At 42.1% G+C, this 21,665-nt stretch overlaps 1 protein-coding gene across 2 annotated transcripts in view; it reads left to right on the top strand.

Moving 5' to 3' along the window:
• The window catches only part of PLXNA2 (plexin A2), a 443,424-nt gene that overhangs the window by 253,244 nt on the left and 168,515 nt on the right, over positions 1-21,665 (top strand). For both annotated transcript variants that reach the window (XM_032217579.1, XM_032217580.1), the window contains 3 exons: positions 13,542-13,665; positions 15,307-15,460; positions 18,516-18,612. In XM_032217579.1, coding sequence (XP_032073470.1) covers positions 13,542-13,665; positions 15,307-15,460; positions 18,516-18,612 — 375 coding nt within the window. The remainder of the gene's footprint in view (positions 1-13,541; positions 13,666-15,306; positions 15,461-18,515; positions 18,613-21,665) is intronic.

Here is a 21,665-nt window from a genome sequence, read left to right as displayed (position 1 = left end):
CTCTCCTGAGCTTGAGGATGTCTCTCAAGACAAAGGAGAAAGGTTTTCTAGGCAAGATCTTAAGGGAATCTGAGGGAGATGTGCCACTGAATTATTGAAGTGCTCAGTTCTTTTTTTGCCTTAATGACCATGCTTCTTTAAGCAGAAGTTTCCAAAATCTAAAAGAGGGAGAGGTCAGTAGTTCACTTAAGAAAAGAAAGATGATTTCTCTATGTATTTAATTGTATCTCCCACCCCCAAAACACTATTAAATGTAAAGACAGAGGGGACCAACAAAATATCAACTGGCCAAAGGACTCTGCAACAGGTGTTGGAAGAGGGATAAGGAAATCATGGAGAAAAGCTGATATAATAAGCTAATTGGATCAACACTCCATTTGCAGCAGGTTTAGTTCAATGCCGCAATGTGTCAGAAGGTATTTATTTCATCATTGGATGTTTATTGCCATCTCTTTTTTAAAAAAAAGAGGAGAAAGAAGGCAATACTGCTCCTCATGCACTTTTTATCACCACCTTGTACTCAAAATAAAACAATATACAGATTGCTTTTTTAAAAAAAAAAAACACCTCAGATTCCTTTTTGCCAAAAAGGAATTAAAAATAGTTTCTTAAAAAACCTAGACAAAGACTAAATACCAAAGCATCTTATTTTGCACAATGACCTACCGTATTTTCACCCATATAACCCGCCCACGCAAATAACCCGCCCACGCGAATAACCTGCAGATTTTCAAGATCGTGTAAAATGTTTCCCGTATACCCCGCCCACTTATATAACCCGCAATGAGTAAGCCATCGGCAAACATTACATTAGCGCTATTCCATCGGACCTACCCACTAAAACCAATTGGAGGAGAAAGCCTGGGCGAGCTGGGGAGGGGTTGGAGGAACTCAACTCAAGGGAGAGATCTTAAAATTCAATAGAAAAAAAAATGCTTGGGTTTCGGGACGCCTTCGTGAAAACCCCACCCCTGGCTATGGGCGAAGTGACCAGGAAGAAGCAGGAGGTGAGAGGAAGCCTTCTCTGGGCTTGGAAGTCCGGCAGGAAGGGAAGGGGAGGAGGCGGCGGCGCGGCTGTGGCTCCGTTTTCACACACACACACACCCCTCCCTTCTTCTGCTTTGCTCTGTGAAAGGGCTTCACTGCCGAAGCATTTTGGTTTAAAAAAAAAACACCATCCCTTTCTCTCTCCAGTTAACAGGGCCAACCCAAGTGGTGCATTTTATCTGGGAGACGCCACGCAACGAGGGAATCTCCTTTTGGGGGGGTTGTGAGACGCTGACAGAAAAAGGGCAAGCAGTGGCCGTGTGAGGCGGCCTTGAGAGCTCCAAACGACCTACCGTACTGGCTGGCGAGGTTAGTTCTCTAAAGGCCGTTGAAAGCTCCGGGGAAACCCCTTTTTCCGCCCTCGGAGCCCCCAGTGCTTCCTCAACCCCCCCACACTTTTTCCTCTTTGGTTCACCCCACCCCCGCCCTCAAGGGCCCGGGACTCTGGGAAAGTGTGCAGCTGGGGGGCTGGGGAGGAGAGAGCATCTACCGTTCCTCACGGGAGGCACTTCGAGCCCCGCCGTATCTGAGAGGCTCTTAGTCGTCGGTGTGGGAGAGGAGAGAAAGGTTAAAATGTTTTTGAAACATAAAAAGAATCCTTTGTGGGCAAACTTAAAGCTGCTGGGCTGCACGGGCTTGCTGTAAATTGAGGGCATGTTTTGCCTTTATTTATTTTGCCACCTCCCCTTCCCTTCCTTGGAGGGGAACGCTCGGAGCAAAAGGGACCGCCGCCTCGTTAAAGCCGCATCCGACGCTTCACCTACAAACGATCCCGATTCTCCCGCGTCCTTCCTTCCTTCCCTCCCTTCAATGTACCGTACTCTTCCTATAAAGAGAAGGGAAGCGTGAACAAACTCTGGGCAGGAGATGGGCTCGCGTAGAGGTACCAGAAGTTTAACCGTTTCACCTAAGCCACAGCTCGTCCTCTCTTGGGACAGCCTTCCGCCGACATTAAAACGATGCGTGAACTTGCGAAAAACTGTGGCAGGCACGGAGGGGAGGGAGGGAGCGAAAAAAGAAGCGAGAAACGGATATTTTCTCCCTCTCGTGAAGGGGGGAGGATCTGGTGCTTTCCGGCTCGGGCTCCTTTTCTCCCTTTTCCTGCTTGGGTTTCGGGACGCCTTCGTGAAAACCCCACCCCTGGCTATGGGCGAAGCGACCAGGAAGAAGCAGGAGGTGGGAGGAAGCCCGGATTCTGCAGCCCCTCGCCTTCTCTGGGCTTGGAAGTCCGGCAGGAAGGGAAGGGGAGCAGGCGGCGGCGCGACTGTGGCTCCGTTTTCACACACACACACACCCCTCCCTTCTTCTGCTTTGTTCTGTGAAAGGGCTTCACTGCCGAAGCATTTTGGTTTAAAAAAAAAAAAAACACCGTCCCTTTCTCTCTCCAGTTAACAGGGCCAACCCAAGTGGTGCATTTTATCTGGGAGACGACACACACACACACACGACACGTGCGGCAGGAGGAGCGGCGTCCTCCGCGCTCTCGGCTGCCACAAACGCCACGCAACGAGGGAATCTCCTTTTGGGGGGGGTGAGGCGCTGACAGAAAAAGGGCAAGCAGTGGCCGTGTGAGGCGGCCTTGAGAGCTCCAAACGACCTACCATACTCCGTTTTCACACACACACACACCCCTCCCTTCTTCTGCTTTGCTCTGTGAAAGGGCTTCACTGCTGAAGCATTTTGGTTTAAAAAAAAAAACACCGTCCCTTTCTCTCTCCAGTTAACAGGGCCAACCCAATCCCGCGTCCTTCCTTCCCTCCCTTCAGAGCGAGGAAGCGGCAGCTCGTCCTCTCTTGGGACAACTTGCGAAAAACTGGAGGGAGGGAGCGAAAAAAGACACGAGAAACGGATATTTTCTCCCTCTCGTGAAGGGGGGGGATCTGGTGCTTTCTCCGCTCGGCGACTAAGAGCCTCTCAGATACGGCGGGGCTCGAAGTGCCTCCCGTGAGGAACGGTAGATGCTCTCTCGCCTGCCAGAAGGGAGCAAAAAAATAACAAAGGAGCGGAGAAAGCACCAGATCCCTCCCTCCTTCGCCAGAAGGGAGCAAAAAAAGAAGCCAGAAACGGATTTCTCCCTCTCGTGAAGCGGGGAGGGATCTGGTGCTTTCTCCGCTCCTTTGTTATTTTTTTGCTCCCTTCTGGCAGGCGAGAGAGCATCTACCGTTCCTCACGGGAGGCACTTCGAGCCCCGCCGTATCTGAGAGGCTCTTAGTCGCCGAGCGGAGAAAGCACCAGAAGGGAGCAAAAAAAGAAGCCAGAAACGGATTTCTCCCTCTCGTGAAGGGGGGGGGATCTGGTGCTTTCTCCGCTCGGCGACTAAGAGCCTCTCAGATACGGCGGGGCTCGAAGTGCCTCCCGTGAGGAACGGTAGATGCTCTCTCGCCTGGAGAGAGAAAGGGACGGTGTTTTTTTTTTAAACCAAAATGCTTCGGCAGTGAAGCCCTTTCACAGAGCAAAGCAGAAGAAGGGAGGGGTGTGTGTGTGTGTGAAAACGGAGTATGGTAGGTCGTTTGGAGCTCTCAAGGCCGCCTCACACGGCCACTGCTTGCCCTTTTTCTGTCAGCGCCTCACCCCCCCCAAAAGGAGATTCCCTCGTTGCGTGGCGTTTGTGGCAGCCGAGAGCGCGGAGGACGCCACTCCTCCTGCCGCACGTGTCGTGTGTGTGTGTGTGTGTGTGTCGTCTCCCAGATAAAATGCACCACTTGGGTTGGCCCTGTTAACTGGAGAGAGAAAGGGACGGTGTTTTTTTTTTTTTAAACCAAAATGCTTCGGCAGTGAAGCCCTTTCACAGAACAAAGCAGAAGAAGGGAGGTGTGTGTGTGTGTGTGAAAACGGAGCCACAGCCGCGCCGCCGCCTGCTCCCCTTCCCTTCCTGCCGGACTTCCAAGCCCAGAGAAGGTGAGGGGCTGCAGAATCCGGGCTTCCTCCCACCTCCTGCTTCTTCCTGGTCGCTTCGCCCATAGCCAGGGGTGGGGTTTTCACGAAGGCATCCCGAAACCCAAGCAGGAAAAGGGAGAAAAGGAGCCCGAGCCGGAAAGCACCAGATCCTCCCCCCTTCACGAGAGGGAGAAAATATCCGTTTCTCGCTTCTTTTTTCGCTCCCTCCCTCCCCTCCGTGCCTGCCACAGTTTTTCGCAAGTTCACGCATCGTTTTAATGTCGGCGGAAGGCTGTCCCAAGAGAGGACGAGCTGTGGCTTAGGTGAAACGGTTAAACTTCTGGTACCTCTACGCGAGCCCATCTCCTGCCCGGAGTTTGTTCACGCTTCCCTTCTCTTTATAGGAAGAGTACGGTACATTGAAGGGAGGGAAGGAAGGAAGGACGCGGGAGAATCGGGATCGTTTGTAGGTGAAGCGTCGGATGCGGCTTTAACGAGGCGGGGGTCCCTTTTGCTCCGAGCGTTCCCCTCCGAGGAAGGGAAGGGGAGGTGGCAAAATAAATAAAGGCAAAACATGCCCTCAATTTACAGCAAGCCCGTGCAGCCCAGCAGCTTTAAGTTTGCCCACAAAGGATTCTTTTTATGTTTCAAAAACATTTTAACCTTTCTCTCCTCTCCCACACCGACGACTAAGAGCCTCTCAGATACGGCGGGGCTCGAAGTGCCTCCCGTGAGGAACGGTAGACGCTCTCTCCTCCCCAGCCCCCCAGCTGCACACTTTCCCAGAGTCCCGGGCCCTTGAGGGTGGGGGTGGGGTGAACCAAAGAGGAAAAAGTGGGGGGGGGGGTTGAGGAAGCACCGGGGGCTCCGAGGGCGGAAAAAGGGGTTTCCCCGGAGCTTTCAACGGCCTTTAGAGAACTAACCTCGCCAGCCAGTACGGTAGGTCGTTTGGAGCTCTCAAGGCCGCCTCACACGGCCACTGCTTGCCCTTTTTCTGTCAGCGTCTCACACACCCCCCCAAAAGGAGATTCCCTCGTTGCGTGGCGTCTCCCAGATAAAATGCACCACTTGGGTTGGCCCTGTTAACTGGAGAGAGAAAGGGACGGTGTTTTTTTTTTAAAACCAAAATGCTTCGGCAGTGAAGCCCTTTCACAGAACAAAGCAGAAGAAGGGAGGGGTGTGTGTGTGTGTGAAAACGGAGCCACAGCTGCGCCGCCGCCTCCTCCCCTTCCCTTCCTGCCGGACTTCCAAGCCCAGAGAAGGCGAGGGGCTGCAGAATCCGGGCTTCCTCTCACCTCCTGCTTCTTCCTGGTCGCTTCGCCCATAGCCAGGGGTGGGGTTTTCACGAAGGCGTCCCGAAACCCAAGCAGGAAAAGGGAGAAAAGGAGCCCGAGCCGCCGAGCCAGCCCACTGCCGCGAGGAAAGTGGTGGTCCCAAGCTCTCCCTTTAGTTAATCTGTGTAAAATATTTTACGTATACCCCGCCCACTTTTATACCCCGCAGGGGGGGTGCTGTGCATGTAAAAAACGCATATAACCCGCGGGTTATATGGGTGAAAATACGGTAATTAAAACTCAACAGGAAAAAAAAACCCAGCACATTTTCCCCCTACATTCTTGTTCTGTAACTCTTAAACATTCAAAAGTTTTTTAAAAAGGACATTATACTTTGTGCATTTGCTTAAATGCCTCCCTGAAGAGAAAGGTCTAGATTTTTAGAACTGACATTTCTTCAGTTTTTGCAACATTTGTGTTGCTAAGATTCTGTTAATATAAGGCAACAGTCCCAAGACTACTTGGAAGATCAGAATTAGCAAGGATTTATTATACAGTATAAGGCAGAGCATGTGGCTTGCATGGTTAGATGCTGGGTTGGATGTTAGCAATCTTGTGTTCAAGACCCATGTGGTGCCATGGGATGGAATGAGTTCTTGTCCTTTGCTCCAGCTCCTGTCAGGGACATGAAAGGAGTCCGCAAGTGGGCTTTCCCCAAGCAACAGTGATCTCACCAGTTTCTCCTTTCTACCTAGACGACCTCAATATTTCTGATATAAGTGCAATGCAATGATTTATTTCATTTTCATCTGACAGATCTTGCTTCAAAGTGAAGAGCCTCCATTTGTCCAGGCTTTCATGTATCCCATCACAAATTGTAGATCTCTTCTGAGTGTTTCCAGAGCAGGATACTCTAAATGTACTTATCTTCTGGTTTATTTTGAGCAAATAATCAGGAAAACTTCTAGACTTGCTACTATCTACAACTCTGCAAGCTCACAAATGGTGTTTCATTAATAACATTCATTATTCAGCCTGGGAGATTCAACTTCTCAGTTAAATGGAAAGGCAGTGGGCAGTGTTTTGGATTTGATGTGGCAGAAGTACACAGCACCTTTCAGCATTCACTTAAATTGTGACTCTTCTGGAGATCTCACTGGAGCAGGAAGTTGCAGGAAAAGACACATTTGGTTTAAGCAGTTGCAATCAGGTGCATTATGTACAAAGTGTACAACATGTAAAAGGTAGTGTATGATGTACATCTTTGCCTTAAAATTCAAAGGGGATGAAAGTTTGTTCCTCATTTTTTTCTGTTCATTTTTATCTCACAGTGGCTAGCACCCATGAGAAGACTGCTAAAGAATCTCCTTCATTCTGTGATTTCTATAGCTGGCATTATGTCCAGAGCTATTTATCTCTGTTAAGGCATAAGTATGATGAAAAAAGAAGAGGCACTGAGCAAGACAATGAGATAAAGGCTCCACCCAAAAACTCACAGTTTAGAACAATCTCACAGATTCACTTAAAGCACAACAATTCTTTTCTTGGGCAGTATTTATATTTTGATTCTTATTCAAGTAGAGGAGTAGAGGGAATAACTATGTTTTGCCAGATATTTCTGGGGCCCTTTGCAAAGGAAAAATGGTTGGCAGCTCTCCTCTTCCCCCAATCACCAAATGCTATTTCTAAGCCAAAACAAGTGGGTTTTTAGTAATAAAGACTACAGTTTTGTGATCTATTCTTGTCACCACATCTAGAAGAAGTTTGTCATAGGAAGATTAAGATTCTTTGTTGAGCAGTCAGCAAGTCTACTAATGTAAATGCTTTATCTGAGTCTGAATCTAGCTATACCAAATGGAAGAGAGAGAGAGAAAGAGAACAGTACAACAGGCTTTTGCAGTCTGCATTCTTTTTATTAAAGGTGGGCTCAGCAATAGATAAAAAACAAAATATTAGGGTATCCATTATACAGTTATCAGAACTAATCCTTCCTTTTTCCCTTCCCCACCATCCAGCTAGATCATATGAAGATTCTTGGATGAAAAGCAAAATATCTCCATCTTCCTCAAGGGGAAAAAACCCATAGTTGCATTTTGAAAAAACACCTTTCAAATATACAAACAATTGTTTTCAGAAGAATGTGCTAAGGGCTACAAATGCAGTCTTCTCCATTGGACTTCAGGTCCCATGAGTTGTGTTAGTAGTGGTTATGGTAAGAGGGCCAGTATACCCAAAGGCCACTTTAGGGAAGATAGTTCAAGTGGCATTCAGGATCTACCCAGAATTGTAGAATAATCAATGTAGATTTTGAGACAGATTGCTGAAAATGAGAAACCCTGGACCCAGTAGAATGTTACATAACCTGTTCTTGCAGCATGCTATAGAAGGATGATTTATCAAATGGGGAGAAAAGAGTCCCCAACTTTTCCAGTGCTTTTTATTCATTCAGGGAGAGTATTTTTAATATAATTTTATTAGACTAACCTTTAAGTATTACCAGAACTAATATATATATTAACCTTAATCCAATACATCACTTTTATATTCATTTACTTTAATTTTAACATAAACACTTTTTCTAAAAATATAGTAAATTATATTCTTCCCATATCTCATTTTTTTATTTATAAAAACCTATAAATCATCATCATTCAGTCCTGGTCATCAAAATAGTTACCAAAATCATAAATGCATATGTTTTTACCATGATCAAATACACCAACTTTATATTCTTTTGCTTTTAACAATCTTAAACTGGTGTTATTTATAAATCCAGAGTAATTGTTATCAGCCACAGTACAGAGTACAACTCTAACCTTGAATCTGATGTAGTTGCAGCTAAATTTGTTTCATCTTTTGTTCAGTGCACCTCCTGTTCACTGGAGCAGTGAGATTAAAAGGCACAACATCCAACCCCCAGGTCTAGGCACACAGAGAAGCAAGCAGAGCAATGTTCCTCAAAGACCTTTCTTGTGAAACAATGGCCAAGGCATGAATAATTGTAGCCAGCTGGTTGCAAAAAGATTTAATTAGCTCCATGTGCTTGCAGTCCTTGTTGGAGACAACTGTTTAGCTAAACAGTTCTTGAATCATGTTCCTACTTATTGTGATTCTTGACCCTTGGACTACTTGATTTGGCAGTCTGTGGCTTTTGGAGTCACAGACATCTCTAAACTATGCTATTGCTTCTTGGACTATATTTGACTCACTTCAGGTGAGCATTCTTTACTAGGAATTTGAATTACATTCTTGGGTGTTGTTATCTGACTAAACTACAGTAAATGTTTCTGCTTCTAAAGTATTTTTTCTGCATGTCAGTAACCTTGAAATAGAACAGTAACATCTTATTCCATGTCATTCTTGTAGCATGATTTTATATCCACATTCAAATCATTGTCAGATTCAGTTTTGTATGGTGAAATCTGTTCCTCTTCTATAATCTCTTTAATTCCCATTTTTATTGTAGAAGACAATTTTTGACAAATTTCTGCATGGATTGTTCCCAAATATCTTTGAAGTCTTTCACAAGAGTATTTTGTTCCACTCTGCATTAGTTGGTCTCTTCTTCTTTAATTATAATTTTATTCTTTCTGGTTCCCTCTAGAGTCCAACCTTTAAAATCCCCTCTTATCATGTTTTTCTCTAATCGACATTTTCCCATGAGAAGTTTTGTTATAATTAATTGCAAGTTTTTCATATTTTATATAAAATTCAAAATAACCCACAGAAGAATACTTGTAATTAATTTCGAAGTCTTAATTCAACTTTGTCTGACCCTTAAATCAATTTATAATTCTCCAAAATCAATGTTCTAATCACCCTTTGGCAATTTATTCCAAAATAATCCTTTCAGTACCTAAAAACTTCTTTCAGAAAAGAATGGAAGGAGACACCTAAGTGTGATAAAACTTGCCTTTCTAAAGATTCCTAATATCCAGAAAGCAATTAAAAAAGCAATTTCCAAAAGTGGTTAAGAGATGAAACCTAACACTTGTTTGAAGGTTCTGAACTGTGGTTGGGCAAAATGGTGATCTCTCTACTCCTATAGCTCTAAGGCCTCTAGAGACTGCTGTTTTATGGTTTCCTAGCAGCCCACATTGCAACCTGCAAAGAGGGAGCAAGACCAAACAAACAGGTCGAATGAGCAAAGTTACTTTAAAATTACCGTTATTACATCTACAAAATGGTTAGTGACCTTAATAAGCATTCCAAAAATGTACACTAGCTATAGCCAGCAACAAGTAACCTTTTTCTGTTCTGCAACTTGACAAAGACTGAGCAATAACTCAGTTAAAAGGATACAATTATAAGATTATTTCAAACTTTAGCAATACCTACTGAATAATGGCTGGAAGGTATTATATAGGGCCAAGCATAGGATAATAGTACATTAAGCCCTGAGCAAAAGGAACAGAATTCCCAGTTTTTAAAATGTAATGGTTAAGGAAATAACAGTGGTAGCATGGCCTTTATGCTACCTTATTGCTGCAGTTTTTAAAACAATCAAGAAAAAAAATACTTGTTAAAGTATTGCTACGTTTTACTTATAGCTATGACAGTGCTACCGGGTATATTTATATTATATTTATATAATTAAGCATAGATGCACACACACACACACACACACACACACACAGGCTTAACAAAGGAGAAATACATATTTTATATAAGCCAACATTTTATAAATATCAAAAGAAAGCATTCAGACCCCTGATCTGCGTTAACTTAATTGGAACCCTTTCACCATCCCCCTTTCCTTTTTTTTCTTCTTAGCTGTGTTTTTTGTGACAATACCATCCATCACCTGTTTGGTTCTGCATCTTCTAGTCTTCCTGTCTAGCCTCACCATATACAGTTCATTACTTTATATCCTGCTCCATAGGATTGATTGGGTAGCATTACTTCTAGCAGTTTCTCGGAGTTGTCCTTTCATGAGTGCAGTGACATCCTAACCTCTCATAATGAAGGAAATGGAAAGAAGGAAGAAGGATTAGCCTTTTCTCTACATTTTTCTTTATCTTGATATATTTGAAGAGTTTCAGTCCTCTTTCTGCAATGAAATGACTTTGGTGATGAGCCAGGTGTCCAATGCATGCCAGCTGCAGAGCTCATAACTCAGCTTGTGGCATGGGATGGTTTCTAATCTAAGGAGGCAGTGCGGGAAAGACAGCACCTGGATGATTCAGGTGTGCATCTAATGCTTTCAATGAGGATGCAAGAAATCCAAGCTTCGCCTTTATGAGAAGGAGTTTAATTAACCAAAAATTTGCTTTTTAATTAAAATGTAGCTGGTGCCCTGCTTTCTTTAAAAAAAATGTGACTAGTGAAATGATGATTGGCCACTAGTAGGCAAGATCCCAATTGTATTTATGCAGTTTCATGACTGAGAACTTGTTTTCAAGCAATTAACATACAAAGTCTGCATAGTGTGGAATGTTCCAGTTTAAGCTTCAACACGGATAATCTTTCAAAATGTGATTATCTCTCTGGAAAATCTGTTCCCACTTAAGGGTGCCAAAGTCTTTAGAGAATAACTGCCTTAGAGCCTAAAACGCTTAGAATCACTTGCTTCCTTTTCATCTATTCTCTCTACTGAAAATATTATATATATATATATATAATAATTCATGTACAAGATCTGGGTACAATTTCATAAAGACATATTTATGTACTAAGCAGTTGAATTTCTCTTCACTAGAGGAAGGTAATATTTTTGCATGCGAGCCCATGTGTGTGTGGTTTTTTGAGGGGGTGAAGGCAGAATGTTTCTATCATTGGACTAGGCCTGCCCCACCATTATTCCTTCCAGGGGCCAGCATCCACTGCACACAAAACCATAGAAAAACAACTCTTATGTTTTATTATAGAACTATTTCTATAATAAAGAAAGAGGCTACCGTGGCTCAATTGCTAAGCTCTGGTAAATTATGATCAGGATTGGTTAGTTGACTTGGGCGGGGGAGGTCAACTGTGTTGCTCTTAAATGGATCCTTTCTCAACCCCATTGCAAAGAGAAGGGTTCCTTAGTTGAGTTTTAGGCCAGAAGGGCGAGCAAAGAGTTAAAAGTAGAGCAAACCCAACATGGTTCCCCTAAAATATGACTTGTCCTGAAACTAAGGCCTTGCCACATTTTTCACGTGGGCAAAAATATAGCCTCCCCTGAAAATAAGCCCCCTGAACAACCCCCCTCCGCCCAGGCAGAGCACCACTCACCAACCAGCGATATCCCAAAGGTGCAAAGCCGCGGGAGCCGGGGGGAAAGGCACTCACATTGCTTGGTACCTTCAGGATACCGCTAGGTTGGGGTGTGGCATTCTGCCTGGCCAGAGTGGGGAATTGCTGGGTGGTTGCTCCCTTGCAAGCAGGCTCCCGAAGAGCTGGGCACAGCCTCAGGGGTGAAGCAGCCATGATGTGACCACGCTCACAAGCAGCCACCCAGCAAACCCCCTCTCCAACCGGGCAGAGCGCCATTCACTGACCTAGGGGGTGCCAAGCCACATGGCGCTCTGTCTGCCTCCCAGCTTCCGTGGCTTGGCACATTTGAGATAACCCCTAGGTCAGTGCATGGAGCTCTGCCCAGCTGGAGAGGGTGGTTGTGCGAGTGCCTGTTCTGCCCCCAGCTCACATGCCTTCCAGCCTCACCATGCCCTGGCCCAGCTGTCCCTGCAGGGTCAGGGAACCGCCACTGCTGCTGCCACCGCACTTCGAGCATAACGTCTTCTCCAGCTTCCAAACTCCGGAACTCAGCTTCTGATTCTTCCAGCAGTCCTATGGCAGCTGGCCCACAACCATAGAGCACACTGCTAGAGCAGCCGCTGCCAAAAGAATTGGAAGCCAAGTTCCAGAGTTTGGAAGCCGGAGCAGAAGTTATGCTTGGAGTGCGGCGGCAGCAGCGGCGGTTCCTGGGCCCTGCAGGGAGAGCTGGGCCAGGGCATGGTGAGGATGGGAGTCATGCAAGCTGGGGGCAGAACAGGTGCTCATGCAACCACCCTCTCCAGCCGGGCAGAGCTCCATGCACTGACCTAGGGGGTATCCCAAATATGCCAAGCCACAGGATCTGGGGGGCAGGCAGAGTGCCACGTGGCTTGGCAACTTAGGGATACCCCCTAGGTTAATGAATGGCACTCTGTCCGGCTGGAGAGGGGGTTTGCTGGGTGGCTGCTTGTGAGCGTGGTCACCTCATGACTGCTTTACTCCTGAGGATGTGCCCGACTCTTCATGAGCCCACTTGCAAGGGAGCAGCCACCTGGCAACCCCAAAACAATAAGCCCTCCCCTTATAATAAGGCCCAAACCATATTTTGTGGGTCAAAAGACAATAAGACCCTGTCTTATTTTCAGGGAAACGTGATACTTCTGGTTTAAACTTCAAGGGAAAACAAGCACACAGATTGGCAGAACCACAATTTCTTCTTTTCTTTTGAAGACAAAGGGGAAGGATAACAGAGAGAGGATTGAAAAGATCTATATTATAGTATTTGTTTTCTAGTTTATGTTATCAAGAAAGTGGCTGTTTCAGCAATATGATGTTTGGAGGAATTGCAAAAAGTGGCATAGGCTGCCTGCTCCTGGCCTACAAATTTAACAGAATATATTTGAATCTGGAGAGGTGCCACTTTATTTCCATAGAATTAGAAAAACAATCATGCCATCAACCTGCTGGTAGCAAAAGTCTTTAATAAAGTCAGCATATTCTAGCTGATATTCTAGAAAGTTCTACCCAGCAATGAAACTCAAATATCCATGTATGTTTGAGACATGGCATGTACAATATAAAAATAATTATTACTTAACTTTGATGTCTTAAAAACTTTTTCCTGATTAAAACTCTATAGCAAAACCTGGCAAAATTTTAAAAAAATCTGACTGCTTTACTGGCTATCCCTGCTTGTTTTCTTTTAATGCTCTGATTTTGGGTTTTATTTTGGTTTTTTTTTTATAGCTGAGCCATTACTGTTTTATTTGATAGCACTTTCCCTTGTTTGAAACTAAGGCCAGATGTGACTAATCCATTTAACTTTGTAAAAGTATCTAAAATAACATGTGGTTAGTAATGTTTATATAAAACTAAGAAAGCAAGTAAACAGTGAAAAACATTGTAAATAAGACATTGCTGAGAAGTTTGCATTACAGCTAAATACACTCTGCAATCTCTCTTACCTACTGCTCACAAAAATGAGATTAATCTCTAGAAGAAATGCAGCATATATAATGAAGTCCTGGTAAAAGATCAATTGTTCTATAAATGTTATCATTTTTCTAGTATTATGGGGTGACACTTACCAGTAGGAAAATATTAAACTATACAGATAACTTTGGGTGTACCTGTTATATATGCTTTCAGATGTTCACGGAGGGATAAATGCGAGAGAGCCAATGAACCTTTCCGATTTGCAGCCAGCATCAACCAGTGTATGAGTGTCATTGTTCAACCTAGCAGCATCCCAGTTTCTGAGCATAGTCTTCCGGTAGGTAGCCAAGGCAGGTAATTGCTTGCTTTTTATGTTCATCATCTCTATTGCTAAAAAGGATGTGATGGTCTCTAGTCTTGAATAGTACCACTCAAGTAATTTTATCTAATATTTCCTGTCTCAGCTTTATATAATTATACCAATAATTGTTACTTAATACCTGCCATTTGCATGCTTCACAGCCAGCTTTTGACAAGCAGAGTCAATGGAGAAGTTGTGTGATGTATTGCTTAATGATTGTATGTGAGTTACTTAACACCTGCAGCAGAACTGACATTGCATCAGTTCTGTGATCATGTGATATTGTGATCATGTGATGTTTTTCTTAGCAACAGAAGTTGTGATTATTAAATAAGAGCTATCTGTAATGCAGATTGAAACAATCTCATTCTATGTCTCTAATTCCTGAAAGTAACTTTATTCACAACAACATTGTGAATTTGGGATTTTTTAGATTTTAACAAATTAATTTTGCTTTGTGTTTTGGTGCATTTCTCTTTGAGTGTAACGTTAAAAAATTACTTCTCTGGTATGCATATTTTGGAAGTGTTATCATTTAACACAGTGTAAATATTCTAGTTTTCCCATTTGTCCATTTTTAAAATGAGACCTGGTTTGATGAATTCTAAAAGGAGCAAAATTTAAATACAGTATATTCTGGTTTTCTTTGATGTTTGAGAGTGTAAAAAAGCAAATAACTCTAGAAGCAAGCTATTTTCTTTTCCATTTGACAATTACATAGTTTTTTTCAGAAGCAAGACCTATTCATAGCCATTTTATATAAAAACAGTTTGAATTATTCCATGTAACTTTCAGTGTAAGTACAATGCTTTGAGGTGTCCATTAATAAGCCAATGCTGATTAGCTTTTTGCATACCATTGTGAATGGGTTTGGGGGCATTCATTTTGAGGTGTAAACAGCTAAAGCATGCCAAGTTCTGTATAACACATTCTGTATATGCTAATGAGGTAAATGGGAAGAAATGATGGGAAATGTTAATTATGTAATTATGGACAAATTACATCAATTCCGATTTAATGGCTAACCCTTTTCTCAAGTGGTCTGGTATATCAAGACTTTATACTGATTGGAACAATTTGTGTGGATAGGCCCCAAAGAAATATTTTACTGATCCACCTCCATTTTGTTTTGTTTTTTTTAATTTCAACCAAGAATTCACCTGCAAGAGTTTTTCAATTAAAAGTGAAGAAGTTATTAAGCCTTGTTCTTCCACGCTATGATAGAAATATCACCTCAACTTATTTATTTATATCCTGCCTGTATTATTTTTATAAATTACTCAAGATGGCAAACATACCTTATATTTTTCCCTCATCCTGTTTTTCCACAACAACCCTGTGAAACAGTTTGGGCTGAAAGAGAGTTACTGATTCAAATCCATCCAACCAACTTTCATACCAAGGCAGAATTAGAGCTCACCGTCTCTTGGTATCTAGCCTGGTGCTTTAACCACTAGACCTATGTGATTATGGTATTAGGTCAGTGAAGCAATTGCAACTGATATACAATGACTTTTTTTAAAAAATTAAACATTTTGCTGTGATGTTCTTGAAGTATAGAAAGAAATATACATACTGCCTTCTATTTTATGCCTCTTTTCATTTTTCCCTCCGTAGCTCAGCTTGCTGGTGAATGATGCTCCGGACCTGTCACCTGGCATAATTTGTGTATTTGGAAACCTCACTGAAATAGAAGGCCAGGTTCTGGGGAACCAAATTATATGCATCTCTCCATCCCCTAAGGATGTCCCTGCCATACCTGTGGACCAGGGTGAGCTGGCTTCTCAGTGATAAACTGGTAGTACTTAGAGCAAGAATCAGGAGATTGGACAGTAATGGTCTACATTATGAAACTGATTTAGATTTATTTTATTGAAGACATCTGCAATATTGGCCTACTGTCTATTCTCAGGCACTCTAGAGTAGCTCCCATCAACTTGTGAAACACCTGTCAAAAATGTTGTTACAATCAAATGTGCAAGATTCTATTCTTATAGCCAATCTCAGTAAAAATAGTTTTAAACTTCCTAAGAAACTGATTTTCTGGACTTGTCTGCCTAATGGATCAGTCTTACAAGATTGATTATACTATATTTCCTCTTCCTTTTTCTAGGTCAGTGAATTAGGGAGGTTTCTGCCTAAGTTATTTTCATATGTTATCATGTAGTCCTGGACTTAAAAAATGCTTCACCCTCGTTTACCTAGATAACGGATCCTGAATATTTCAATCAGGGCCACCTTCCTTACATTATTTATGTTTAAAAGTCTAAGAATCCATACATTTTGGAGATTAATATTATTACAATCTATACATTAAATACGGTATACTCCAGATGTGCCATGATTGTGTATTCTATTTCCAGAGACATTGGCCATGCTGATTGGGAAATTTAAGAGTTTCTGGTAATTGTTGATGCTCTGAAAGACTATGGTATATTATTTCATTAAATTTATTACAGCCACCCACTCCAACCCTCTAGATGGCCTACAACATATAATATTAATTAAAGTCATTAAGAGCCTGGATTTAAAAAAAAAAAAACAACCTGGACTGAAAACAGCCTAAGGCAGACTAAAAATGAGGAGAAAATAAACTAGAATGTCACTGTTTAGTACGTGAAGTATTACCTGAATTGGCAATGGGTATATTTGGACTGGAGCCAACAGTTCATGAAATGCAATGAGCACAAGTATCTCCCTGACATTTCTATTCGGAGCCAAGATAGCAGAACCAAGTAACAAATAAGCAAACTATTCACACCAGATTTAATATTAGTTTTGTAGCTAGGTAATACAGAGAATTTAATTTAATAACTTCACCTTAGAATCTTTGTTTGTATCATTTCCACTAAATTGTTTTGTTACCAAACTCAGCAACACAATGCCCTGGAAGGCTGAAATATTTTCCTATTGCTTTCTTAATGTTGCCTCTTTTATGTCATACTTTTAGCTACTTGCATAGAAAGAAATTTTGTATTACATAAAGTGAAGTAGGATGTTAGATCCAAACAGTGCTCTACAGGTAATCCTCAACTTATAACAGTTCAGTTAGTGACCGTTTGAAGTTACAACGGTACTGAAAAAATAACTTATGACCATTTTTCACACTTATGACCAGCATTACCATGGTCACGTGGTTTGAATTTGAATATTCAACAACTGACTCACATGTATGATGGTTGCAGTGTCCTGATCACCTTTTTCAACCTTCTGACAAGCAAAGTCGATTGGGAAACCAAATTCAATTAACAACCATGTTACTAATTTAACAACTGTAGGGATTCACTTAATAAATGAGGCAAGAAAAGTCGTAAAATAGAGCAAAATTCACTTTACAAATTTCTCACTTAACAACATAAAGTTTGGGCTCAATTGTGGCTGTAGGTTGAGGACTACCTGTATATCACATGATTACAACTCAATAAAGGAATGGTTGAAGCTACTCAGATCTGTAATAGTGCTATCTAAGTAGACATGTGCTAACATTGTGGTTTCAGTCACAAGTATATGCTTTCCATCCTGTAACAATAAAATATAAATGTCCATGATGAGTTTTTATGTTTGCATTCTGTTGTCATGTTATTTTCTCACTTTAATTTCCAGTATAAAACCATTTTGTGTTAGTAATGCTTTTCAAAAAGGAATAGATTATTACTTATCATTTGATTTTGGACAAAGCTTTAATCCCAAAAGCAGACAAGAAAAATGTCATCGACGTCTATGCCTTCTGCATAGTAGGTGTAATCTGCTTCTAGCAGATTGTACAAACCCCACACATTTAAAAGCCAGCCTTCAAGCCATCTGCTTGCTAAGTTACCTATCATTAGGGGTCTCCATCTTTTGTTATCTAAAGAGGGAAAAGGAGAAGTTAGTGTGGGTGTTACTCATGCTCTAAAATATGATTCACTCCCCATGAGTGGGTGAAGGTTTCCATTTTTTTGGGTTCCTTCTTTGCTAATATAATTGCTATCAAGAGTTCTCTCATACCATTACCGAGCAGCTAATTGTTTGAAATCTGTTTCTTACATTGTCTCGTTCACAAGTAGCCTTTTCTGCTAGGAGAGTATTTAATAAGCATGCATTGAAGTTCATAAAAGATCTGGGCAGTGTATAGAGCAGAAATGCCAGCAAATGGCTAAAAGAAAGTAAATGCAATTCATGGCAGTCATGGCTATGTGCCATTTTACCTGGAGGGAGGATAACAGAGATCAGCAACTGGCATTCAGTTTCAAGATGCAAATGATCTTTTTGTCTATTTCAAAAGATATGGTTATTGGCAGGTGTTGCCTACCACATTGCCAGCCAATTTCCATCAATCTTTCTTCTCTGGCACTGGATGGCATTACAATAACTGCCTCTGTTTTGAACAGAACTCAGCAGAAAAAGTGTAAATTTATGTTTCAATTTAATTAATGGGTGCATTTCTGTCTCTTTCAGTCTTTTCCAGTTTTTTAAGGACTGTTTCAAAGACGTCAGGATTGAGTCTTCCCCAGTTCTTCAAAATTATTATTGCCTTTATTAGTCATTTTGCACTTTCAAATGAATAGATTCCTATAATTTTATAGCAGCCACTGTGAATATCTTTCTTTGTGTACTGTCATAGGCATATGGTATTAACATTGAATATTCAAGATTTTACCTATCAGTTTTAACTACATCAGTATAAACATTCTAGCAGTACCATGTATTTCCATATGGGGCAACATGAAAAAAAAGTCAACATGACCTAAAGGATAATTAAAGAAATGCATAAAACATCTCTTAAATTGCCATATTATTCTTGTGCATGATATTTCAATAATTTCTTTGTCCTTTTTTCCCTTCAGACTGGTTTGGCATAGAGCTTCTGTTGAAATCCAGAGAAACTGGCAAGACGTTTGTCAGCACAGAGTTCAAATTTTACAACTGCAGTGCCCACCAGCTGTAAGATATCTTCTTTCTTTCATTGAATGCTTTATAGTTAAATAGAGATTTTTGCCATTTTATTTGCAGCAAGAACTGCAAAATTACTAGGTATAAAAGATTTCTAACCAAGCTCAGAACCCACTAGCTAGGATTCACTAGTATTTATATAAAGAAGAATGGTTGGTTACTTGGTTTGTTAGGATAATTGTTTTTTAGGTAATCACTTGGACATATAAATACGTCATTAGAAAAATGGTTAGATTTCAAAGACACTTTTCTATGATGTAGTTATGGTATTATGATATTAAATTAAGCTTCTTCAAAGTAGTTCTGCATGATTTCTGTAGACATATGACCTAAATAAAAATTAATTGATTATATTGTTCTTTTTAACTGCATTGTCATTTCAGTGTCAATTACTAGTACTTCACTAAACTTTCAGTTACTGAAAGACTAAACTTTAAAAGTAAAATTCACAGTTTATTAACCTTTTATGCAGAGGTAATAAAAAAAAAACTTTCCCCAAACTAGGAACTAGTTTGACCACTCAAAGTGTAAGAAGGCATTCCAAGGCATTTCAACTCATAATAAAAAATATATATTCAATGCCCAATATAATAAAATTATATGCTCAGTATCAGTATCTAATAGCAGCACTTACATGCTAAGATCATAAAGATTCATTTTGATCTGGGAAATGGAAACTAAAGAGCATGTCGTTCAAATTCCGTTCAAGAGAACTAAAAAGAGTCAGAAATGTGTCAAATAAGTGAGTAATTAAATACGTTCATGCTGCTTAAAATTCCCACCCCATTAGATTTGTATGTGTATGATTAGAATAAGTTTTTAAAAGTCATTTCAGAAAAAGAAAAAGCAGACTGCAGTTGAGGATTAAAGGTGGACCAACAGGGTTTATGTGTGTTTTGCAAATAAGAGGTGGGATGCTCACTAAACCTTTTTGAATTTGAAAATGAAGAATTATCTGTTTGAGGTATTGGAATCTTTTACAGAACTCAGACTAATTAGCCAGAAGACCAGGAATTGGGGAGGGGGATTCAAAATCTTTCAGCTGTCACGTAGAGAAAACTGGTCCCTGTAATTAATCTAGTAAACTCTCCCTGATTTGGTAAGAATTAGATGAAGGAAAGGATAAACAAGTGTATATTAAGCCAGTGATATTAAGCCATAACAAATTTAAGTATGATTTATTTTTTTATACAAGCAATGGCAAAGAATCTTGAACATTTGCAATGAAGATGAACTCATGTCTTCTTGTTGGTCCTCTTTTTTGGGAAGAGGAAGAGCAATATTCCATTGAAACTGCCTTCATGAATTTTAAGGGTATTACCACACCATACCCCCAAGTGCTTTCATCATCATACTTCTTTTCTGATCCCCTAATCAGAAACCAGAGGTCTGATTATTCATTCTGTTTTCATCCTTAAATATTTCCCTTATATGAAACCTATCCATTAAAATTTGATATTCCAATATTGATGGAACAGAATTAACTCACTTGGGCATATCCAAGCACTAGGGCAAGATGTTTAGGAAGGTCATCTGTATAGTCTGAGTATCTTGAGATTCCATCTGGCTCAGTTCATAAACACTTCAGACTAAAGAGAAAAAAATCAGCAACATTTTCGTTTTTATTTGCAAGTAAATGCTCCCAAGTAAATGCTCTAGATTCAGTGACGTGCGGTGAGGGTTACCATTGGTGAGACAAGACCACAGCAGTGGCGAGAAGCAACGTCCCCGCCGCTGTGTCCGACAGGCGTCTCACGTTTATGGTGGACATAAATGCGAGACGCCTGTCGGACATAGCGGCGGGGGTGTTGCTTCTTGCCGCCGTCGCGCTCCACCGCCTTCCCCCCTGCCTCCTCCAACGAACAATCCTGCTGCCCCGGCCTGCAGCCAGCCTACCCACCCACCCCCGCCCGACCTGCTCCCTGCCTGGACTCACTGCTCTTCTCCTCCTCCTCTTTGTCCTCCCTGCTCGGTGCTGGGCTGTCTGTAGGCCGGGGCAGCAGGATTGTTCATCAGAGGAGGTGGGGGGGCAAGGCGGTGGAGCATGACGGTGGCGAGAAGCATCTCAGATGGAGCCGGGACACCCGGAAGGCAAGCCAGCACTTAAAGGCATGGGCTCGGCCACCATTCAGTGAAACATGTTTCACTTAATGGCGGCCGAGCCCTGCCTGCCGGCACTCTAAAGTTAATTAAGGCAGGCAAGGAAAACCGCGAACTGAAAGGAAGTCTTGCTGGGAAGACGCGGCAGCAGGGCTTTAAAGGGCCCTCCTCAGCCAGCCAGCCCACCCAGCCCATTCCTCCCCCCACCACCACTGTGTCCAACAGGCCAGGCGTCTTGCGTTTATGGTGGACATAAACATGAGACACCTGGCCTGTTGGGACACAGCGGCGAGAACGTCCCTGCCGCCTCCGTGCTCCGCTGCCTCGCCCCCCACCTCCTCCAACCCCACTGGACGGCTGTGAAGAAATAAACACACACACACACACACACACACATACACGCTACAATAAAAAAGTTACATACTTAATTACAATAAATTGGAATCCCCCCTCCCTCTGTCCGATCCACATTCCTTTTCCAGCTGTGGAAACTCTCTCAACTCTCCTCTTATCTGCCCCACATAAGTGTGCTCAATGTAAGCGTGCTCATAAGGCATGATTCGCTGCTCCCCGATCAGAAGGTGGGAGAATCAGTGCCTCCTTTGCATATGGAATTTTTTGCTTTTTAACTCTTTCTTAACTTTTAAAAGGCGAAAAATTCCTTATGCAAAGGAGGCCCTGAGTTCTGTAGTCTCCTCCTAGTTAATACTGAGAGCAGACACCAAGCCACTGTGACTTGAAATCTGGTAGCAACTACCCTGGCTTTAATTATTTTAAAAAAATTATTTAAAATTCTTTCCTTTCCCTGAGGAGACTGGTGAGGCCCCGCCTCCCTTGCCTCTAGTGACTGCACATCCCTGTCTAGATTGGAAACGGTTTAACTGGAATATCAGACTTTCACTAAATAACTGCTTGCATTAATCAGGTGTTAGTATATCTATACC

This window comes from Thamnophis elegans, chromosome 5, assembly GCF_009769535.1.
Source record: "Thamnophis elegans isolate rThaEle1 chromosome 5, rThaEle1.pri, whole genome shotgun sequence".
In the NCBI taxonomy this organism is placed as follows: domain Eukaryota; kingdom Metazoa; phylum Chordata; class Lepidosauria; order Squamata; family Colubridae; genus Thamnophis; species Thamnophis elegans.
This window is presented reverse-complemented; position numbering and strand designations above follow the sequence as displayed.